The sequence below is a fragment of the Helianthus annuus genome, chromosome 5 (genome assembly GCF_002127325.2).
Source record: "Helianthus annuus cultivar XRQ/B chromosome 5, HanXRQr2.0-SUNRISE, whole genome shotgun sequence".
Lineage (NCBI taxonomy): Eukaryota > Viridiplantae > Streptophyta > Magnoliopsida > Asterales > Asteraceae > Helianthus > Helianthus annuus.
The window spans coordinates 121,996,240-122,005,658 of record NC_035437.2 but is presented as its reverse complement, the minus strand read 5'-3'; the positions used below and the strand labels follow the sequence as shown (position 1 = coordinate 122,005,658).

General features: G+C 33.6%; 1 protein-coding gene across 1 annotated transcript; it reads right to left on the bottom strand.

Moving 5' to 3' along the window:
* Positions 1-2,006: 2,006 nt before the first annotated feature.
* LOC110886317 (serine carboxypeptidase-like 13) lies at positions 2,007-9,335 on the bottom strand. Its single transcript, XM_022134102.2, has 14 exons — positions 9,110-9,335; positions 8,310-8,446; positions 8,128-8,189; positions 7,921-8,043; positions 7,312-7,420; positions 7,198-7,232; positions 4,318-4,419; positions 4,157-4,243; positions 4,009-4,083; positions 3,693-3,764; positions 3,465-3,613; positions 2,975-3,088; positions 2,787-2,841; positions 2,007-2,281 (listed from the first exon to the last, which is right to left on the bottom strand). Exons 1-14 carry the CDS (start codon positions 9,232-9,234, stop codon positions 2,186-2,188), a joined length of 1,341 nt encoding a protein of 446 aa, XP_021989794.1. The 5' UTR covers positions 9,235-9,335; the 3' UTR covers positions 2,007-2,185.
* Positions 9,336-9,419: the final 84 nt, after the last annotated feature.

Below are 9,419 nucleotides of genomic sequence, written 5' to 3'. Positions count from 1 at the left end.
ACGAGGGCAAAGTTTGTAAATTGGTCAAGTCATTGTATGGCTTGAAGCAAGCTCCAAAACAATGGCACCAAAAGTTTGATCATGTCATGATTGACAATGGTTTCAAAATAAACGAGTGCGACAAGTGTGTTTATTTTAAAGACACACCAAGAGGTTATGTAATCTTGTGTCTTTATGTAGATGATATGCTTATCATTGGGAGTGATGATAACATGATCAACTCAACGAAAGACATGTTGAAAGCGAGGTTTGACATGAAAGACATGGGTCTCGCGGATGTGATTCTTGGAGTGAAAATCACTAGAACCCAAAATGGTCTTGTGTTTGTGTTAAGTCAATCTCACTACATGGATAACATCCTTGGGAAATTCAATTCGGACGATACGAGTATAGCTTGAACTCCAATTGATAATACCCAACGCCTAAGGAAGAATAGAGGCGAGAGTGTTGCTCAGTTAGAGTACTCAAGGATCATTGGTAGTCTCATGTATCTAATGACATGTACTAGACCCGACTTAGCATATGTTGTGAGCAGGCTAAGTAGATACACCAGTAATCCGTGCGCGGAACATTGGAAAGCTAATCACGAGGGTGCTTATATACATAAGATACACAAGAGACTATGGATTGCATTATACCTGTGATCCAGCAGTGATCGAAGGATACACTGACGCGAACTGGATATCGGATATAAAAGATCATAGATCGACAAGTGGATATGTGTTTACACTTGCGGGAGCAGCTATAGCTTGGAAGTCTTCCAAGCATAGCTAGATCCACGATGGAATCCGAATTCGTCGCTTTAGATAAAAGCGGGGAAGAAGCGGAGTGGCTACGTCAATTTGTGGAAGATATTCCAAGATGGCCAAAGCCGTTGACGGCGATTTGCATACATTCAAGTTAATAGTAAAGTTTTTATTTATTTTTACACGAACGGATTACTACACTATCTTATAATAATAATAATAATAATAACGAGATGCATGGTGGTTTGCAAGTTGTTATCAGAATTTAATGAAACGGTCTTTTGTGCAGTCTCGGTAGGAAACTCCTTGGACCACCCTTTTTATTCTTCAATTATCAAACTCATAATTCAACCGTTATGTTTGAGATTTTTAAATTCATGATAATATTTCTGATGGGTTCATCTTTTTTTAATTGTTAAATTTTTTACAACTAAGCATTAAAATTTTTGAATATGGTCGGGTCAAAGTTCTTACGATCAAACATTAAAATTTCATTCCACTAGCCTTAAATTCTAGTTTTAACAAAACTACAATCATAACCATACCCATAATTTACACAGACAACAAAATTGTAAAGACCCACAACTCTAAATAGATAAGGGCAGGCGGGGTGGTGCGTGATATCGTCCCATCACTCGTTATTCTATCACTCTACACCGTCGTCGCCCCTTTCTATCACTCGTTGAGTGTATAACGCGTTGCAAATCAAAAAATGGAACATGTGTCTTGTATATTGTACAATAATATTTGTACATTGGAATCCTTATCACTAGTGATACCACCCCCACTACATTTCTATCACTAGTGATAGAATATTGGGTGCTGACATGGCATGATTTAATTGGGTGCTCCCATCACTAAAATCTATCACTAATGAACCACCCCTCCTTCCCTAACAAAGAAACAAACCAAACTAAATAAATAGTTATAAAAAGCCACCTAACAAAAGGGGTAATAAAAGAGTAACATATTAAAAACATGGACATATATAATAGGAGAAAGTGAATACGGTGCTGTTACACGCCTAACCTTACACGTCTAACCCATCAAAACGACGTAGTTGAGTGTATCACGTATAAAAACATACACAATTCCTAATGTATCACGTATCCATTTTTAGAAAGATATTTTTAATGATCTCTTAATACATTGATATTATTTTAAAAGTTATATTAGAAAGTTCAAATCATATTTAACTTTTCCTTTTTTTTAATTACATATTTAAAATTTTATTCTAAACGATATTTTCTTTTCCAAACATAAACAAAATATGATGAGTTCCTTGTTCAAGATCGAAAATATTAGTATACGTATACATATGATAACAATAAATAAAGTATCACCAGATTACAAATATCTTAAGCAAATTCAAACATGTACTATAGAGTACTGCAACAACTTCGTGATGCATCATATGCTACTCCATTCCAGTATCTCATCTAAGAATCACTCGAATAAGTCTGTGAAGCAAAGAACTCTTGTGCCAATACCAAAGATTCTCTTGGACTGTTTAATGGAACTGAATGACCTTCGCCCTATAACACGAATGTCATTAAAACATGCTTTGTGGACAGTATTACTATAAGAAAAATTACAAGTTTTGTCCTTTATCTTAATACCACCTATCAGGCGGTGTCCTTTTTAACGAATTTTGACAAGTTTTGCCCTTTACAAGGAATTTTGTTGCACCTTTTGTCCTTTAGGCTTAACCCAGTTAGATTTTCTTGTTAAATCTTGTCACCCAAAGGTATTTTAGTCTTTTTACCCATTTATTTCAAGAGTCAACCCTAAAATATTTTGTTTTATTCTTTTAAATAATATTAAATAATTGGGTAAAAAGACTAAAACACTCTTGGGTGACAAGATTTAACAAGAAAATCTAACTGAGTTAAGCCTAAAGGACAAAACGCGTAACAAAATTTTTTGTAAAGGGCAAAATTTGTCAAAATTCGTTAAAAAGGAAACCGCCTGATAAGTGATATTAAGATAAATGACAAAACTTGTAATTGCTAGATAATGACTACGATAATTATGTCTCACCTTAACCGTAGCATATGTCAATGAATATTGGTTTTGTGCATATTTGGTTTCATATCTACACACCAAAAATAACATAATAAATAAATAAAATCCAACTCTAGAATTGTAGGAAGAATAACGGGCTTGAGAAATTTTATGTTAAACAAGTTTTAGTTTAAGATTTGTTAGTGAAAGAAGCCCTATCTCACCCTCCGACTTGATCATCAACGTAGAAAGGTTTCCATGGTACTTCAACTTGGAGATTGAGAGAAGCTATCCATTGCTCAACGCCAACATACGGAAATGTGAAATCATGATCGCCACTATAAATAAATAAATAAAAACACTTCATGTGCACGCACATTCTATTAGGTGGTGTTCGTTTCACATAATGAAATGAATTTTGGATGAAATTGGAATTGGAATGTAGATTCCATTTCTTATGTTGTTCGTTTTAACAGCGATTTGAATCTAAATCCCTTGAAATTATACTAACCAAACATATTATGGGATTTAAATGTAGTTATTTATTTTACATATTTTATATTCGTTATTAATAATTGTACCAACTAAACACATTATGGGGTTTCAAGGAATTCTTTAGAAATCCAATTCAAATTACATTTCCAATTCCATTATATTCCATGAAACCCATGAAACGAACATTATAGTTTAGGAGAGAAAAAAATGTAACATTACCTGAAGATCAAAGCTCTACACTTTTTACTCAAAAGCTTCTTATGATAGGAAAAACTACTAAAAATATCATAAGAATAACCAAATGTGTCATTTTTCCCTTGAGCGTAATGCAAGGTTTTGTTGATCATTTCAAAATTTTCAATTGTTCCCTAAAAATAGATTACGGATTGAGATACATTCAAGAATCTAGTTCAGGTATATCAACAAAAATTTAACTTGGTTACTTACTTCACGAACTTTTAGAGCTTGTTGTACAACTTCGGTTTTCGCCCATTTGTTTATGGCTTTATGAGTATCAGTCTAAATGGATCAAAATGAATGCTTTAGTTTAACAAGATTTACATGCTTATTCAAAACTTATTTTTTAATCCATTAATTAATAGTTAAATAAGAAGTTTGGATTAGCATTTTAAAAACCTTCAAAACTAATAATATTTATATAGCAATCCCAATATATGGGTGTCATGTTCCTAAATCCAAACACAAGCCTTGTGATCATAAAAATAAACTAAGAAAATAAAAGAGAGAGAGAGAGAGAGATTACATTACAATCTAAATTTGGATCATTTGCATCACAAAATGGTTTCAGAATGTTATTGGTATTAATATGGCTTGTGCACTGCAAGTTGAAATTTCTAGCATTAATTATATCATGTTCACCAAGTTCCGATGTTGTGTTCATAAAATCTTACCTCTTCGTAACGTTGAAGACTTTTTGCGCATACTGAATTGGCTGAATCAATGTCTACATAGTTACCATGACAACTGTCTACGGCGGACTGCAAATGGAGAGGAAGGAGTCAGTAATCTAAATTAAGCTTTTTAATATTACCAATTTAATAAAAAAGATCACCTTGTGAATATCATTTGATATGAGTGCCATACGATAGGCATATTCAAGCCTAGAATTGAAATCCATGAACTTATTAGTTAGAGGACTGCAAACAATGTAGCCCTGCATGCATGTTCAAGAACAAAAAGAAAATAATTACATACAGTTTTCCATCTTCTAATGTAAAATCAACGGACCGATACGGTTGAAGGTTTGATCGTGTTGATTGAAGAATTAAAAAGAAATCAAAGGATTGGTTTTTTGACGTGGTTGTTCGTGGAAACTTAAAAAACTTTGGCTTTATTTGCTACTTGAGAAGAAAATAAAAAAAAAGAATGTGAGATTCAAGTAAAAATTAAAGAAGGCAGTTGACAAAATCAGGGACTTTGTTAAATCAGGAAGTTTGAATCACACCGAGAGGATTAGCAATTCCAGATTATACGTTCTAATTCGAATCTGGAATTTGTTTTAATTTTTTCTATACCAACATGCAGATTGGGTTTAAATCAAGTTTTTGATTTTGCATTAGAAAGTTAGTTTGAACTTTGGAATCATAGTCTTTGGTTCTAGAAGAAAACCAAAGATACAAAAGTGAAGATCACTGGGAAAGAGATTATGTCGAGGGGGAAGTAAAAAAGAGATTGCAATACATATGGAAGTTGCTTTGTTTTCCCAATTTCAGTGTCCGATTCCAGAGTCCACAAACTCTATTATGTGGGAAATCCGTATAAATATTATACTTAGGGAAAACAAACTATAGGAAATGATAGAACCTAAGGATGATACGCAACTTGATGAAAAGAAGGATAGAACAACGATTGCACATTTACTTCAAGCACTAAAGACAAGACATATCGATGTAGATCGAGTGTAGAAGGCAAGTCTTCAAACACACATAACAAAGTTTGAGTTGTTGAAATAAAGGAGGAAGACACTATTGATTCATTCACCGCAAGGCAAAATGTCACTGTCACTAGGGCAAGTGGTCTTGGATCAACAATTGATCAACCATCTTTAGTACGAAAACTACTAAGTTTTGTACCTAGAAGGTTTGTTTAAATTGTTGTAACTTTTGAACAATTCGCTGATCTAGAAACAGTAACTCTAGATAGACAATTGGAAGATTTAAATCCTTTGAAGAAAGGACCAATCTAATGTATGAAGGCCTAGTGAACAACCAAGACAAACTCTTGTACACATGACACGACAAGAACTATGACCGTGGGAGACATTTAGAAACCATGGGCAAGGAAGGTTCAGATCATCACAAGGCAAGTGGGTGATGGAAAGTCCATACAAGAGGAAGGAGAAGAAGATCCTTCACATGATGACTTTAGACAATAAAGAAGGGAGGTAAATGCCTCACCTAATACGTACAAGGGTAGAAGCAATCAGAAGATGTTTGGGAAGAATTTAAGGAAGGTAAAATGCTATAACTGCCAAAAGTTTAGACATTATGCCTCAGATTGTCCCAAGCGAAAGTTAAGAGGAGAGGAATCAAATCCCGTGCAAGAAGACGATGAACCAACCCTCCTAGTGGCAATTAAAGAAGACTGCAAGGATCATCAAGAGATTTTCTTAGATGAGAAGGAAAAAAGAATATAGAAAGTTTTCATTGTCAAGATACTACAATCACAAAGAACTAGAATGGACTGGTCCAAATGAAGAAATGTTAGAAACAGAAAATGACACGATCAAAGATTAGAGTCTTGGAAGTTAGATTTGCTTCATGCCTTTGAAGTGAAGAAACAAGAACTCGAGACCGAGTTGAAAAACAAAGAAATAGAATTTGAAAAGCAGATGCATGAAAAGGATAAGTCATTTCCAAATAAGATAATTAGAGATATGGAAAAGTTAAAGTCTGGAAGAACACATTTAGAAAAAGGAAAACAAGAAGTTTTGGCAAAGCAAAAGCACCAAGAGAATAAGAAGTGTGATGTGTATATTCAAGAAGAAAAAAAGATGCAAGGGATGTTATCCAAGAATGTCTACTTAGTAGAAAGAAAGTATGTCAAAGATACTAATTCAAGTTGCAAGAAAACCAGACATGAAGTAGTTCGTGATTTACAATCCAAAGACGGACCGGTCAAAGTGAAAGAAGATGGTTTACAATTAAAGATGGTGATATTCAAGGAAGGTATGAACACATGAAAGAGACTGCTCATATTCAAGACAAAGTCCGTACTACACGTCATGAAGATTTGGATCAAGAAGTCAAGCAAGGGAAGGAAGCCGAAGTTAGAAAAAAACAAAGATCTTCTACAACATGCTTGTGATAAAGATGATGAAGCACATGGTGGCGATCAAGACACAGAAGAGGATCAAAGTGCAAGTGAAGAATTCATTCTCTTAGAGAATGAAGACGTATAAGCATGAAGATGTTCAAGACATGGATTAAGATATTAACGAGGAATACTGATTTATAACTCCTTGATCCATGTGCGCAAATTCAAAGGGTCTTAGCGTAAATAGTAAAAAAAAAAAAAAACAAACTATGTTTTTTATGTATTTAGAATGTATGTAAAGGTCTAGGGTATATTGTGTCAATCTACTGGTAACCTACAAAGTACACGGGTGTGTATATATGACAATCTTTAGAACATCGACTTCAACCATCGCTTCTATTCATGGCGCCAGTGCATGATGTATCGATGGGTATAAATAGGAAAAAAAAAACAATAGAGTCTGTAATCACGAGCGTTCATATCAATAATCAAGTGTTGATTGTTTGTTAGTTTATCATTGTGTTCATCAAGACTCTGGACAACAACTCTATAATATTTTATAAATTGTTTAATGGTTACGGTATAAAAAATTGATTATAGAAATTTTTTCACTATGTATACAATATTGAAGTTTAGAAAATAATGTTTTTAAAGTTTCCAAGGTTTAATGAGTTACTTGAATGTTGAATGGTTGATCTCCATGCTCATCACCTATACATGTGATCATGTACCAAAGATCAGAACTTCATACAATGAAAGAAAATAACTAAATATCAGTTACCAGAATTACCTTCATATTCATATAATTCTAGAGTGACTTTGGGAACAATAATGCCAGCATAAGAAGTTCCTGAAATGTATAATGGATTGCGCAAAAACTTGGGATGTTCGCTCAAAAACTGTTCATTAGAAATTAAAAAACAAATAAGCTCAGTAAAAACCACACTTGATATAAGTGTTTTCTAATGTAAACATAATATATATGTATCTATGTGGGTTACATGATCGAATGGGCGATTGAATATTTGAATCTATCCCTCCTTTTCTATACGTCCGTATACATTTGATAATACATGGTATAACAAGTCTATATTGATTTTACTAAACGCCTATCATACATGTTAATTAGTAAAAATAAGCCGCTATATTTGATCAAAGGACTATCATCTGTTTACCTAAGTTTTGGAACACCTTCAAGAACATCACTGTCTAATCTATTAAGAACCATTGGCTGCCCTCAATTCTACACCTAAATCACGACTATCATATGTTTACCAAGGATTTGGAACACCTTCTTCAAAACATCATTGTCTAATCCGTTAACAACCATTGACTAACATTTTAGACTTTTCTGCCATCAGTTACGTATCTAACATGAATAATTGAATGTTACTTTAACCTTTTTAATAAATTCATTAGCTTGGGTAGCTAGAATAGTATCGCTGCTAATCCACCCTTGTTCAGTTTCTGCGTAGGAAAAGCCCGCACCAACGGGCATATCCACGTATATCATATTAGCCATCTATAAATTTCAACGGAAAGAGTTAATTACATAAACTTGAGAATTGGTTTGATGTAATTAATAAAACAAGTTGAACGTTTGAACCTGTGTCCATGAGCTTGGATTCAATGTTAATGTGAGATTGTCCACATTTATGTTAAGTGGACCTACACCAAAGCAATGTAATATAATTAGCCATATATATTATTCAGGAAAAATCTTTTTTTTTTTTTTTTTTTTGAACAGCAAATTATTCAGGAAAAATCTAATATATTGTTTGGAAATACCTGTTTCACCTAGCAAGGGAAGTAAACCTGAACATCCGGGACCACCACTAATATGTAATATTAGAGGGTCTTCTTCTGGATTTCTCGTTGATTCAACAAAATAGTAAAACAACTGTACGTCCCCTATTCCCACATAACTTCCATAAAATATACATTAGTTAAATGTTTAGTTGGAAGTTGGAACAACATTAATTAACACTTGTTTTTTGTGAATTAATAGGGGAAGTTAATAATCAAAAATTCATATCCATCTACATAACATCTTTCTTTAATTCCAACCATATGGTAGGTAAAGGACAACAAGCTCCCTACGCGTAAGTAAACACAAATACATCTAGCCCATAGTGTAAAAGAAATCCAAATTTGAAATAAGTCGCTTAGGGGCTGTTTGGCAACTTCTGAATGGTTAAGTGCTGAATTAGTAAGATGTCTGAACCATTAAGAGTCAGTATAATGCTTAACCCTTCAGAGGCAAATGTCTAACCAATTCAAATTAGAGGTGTTAACCATTCAGACTCTGTATAATACTTAACCATTCAGAGGCAAATGCCTGAACCATTCAGACATCTCCTCACGAAACAAAACAGTCTGAACCATTAAGTGCTGAACCATGCATTAAGAGTCTCATTAAGAGGTAAACAAACAGCTCCTTGTTTTGACGAATCGGAAAGAGAGATACAAAACTGAAACTCTCATGTTTATGTTCTTAGTTTTTGTTATGTTATTAAAATTATTGTTCGTATTTTGAATTTGGGATTATAGAAAGAATTAAAAAAAAATACAGATATGATGATGTGTACCTGGTTTCTAGGTTGAAAGGAAGATGACCAGAATATCCAGGAAGCGTTGTGATGATTGATTTGGAATGAGATTTAGTTATCATGCATGGTTGAAGGATGAGAATGAAAACAAAGTATAGAATCATGTTTGCTTTTTGGCTTTAGCTATTGCGATAAGAATCCTACTTATAATGAATGCACTTTAAATACTATATTTGAGTGAGGCATGTGGATGGTTGAACGATGGGAATGAAAACATGTTGAAGGTATGGATATTTTAGCCATAAATTAAAGTTAATTGCTTGGGCTTCCAAATATGGTGGTCTGGCCC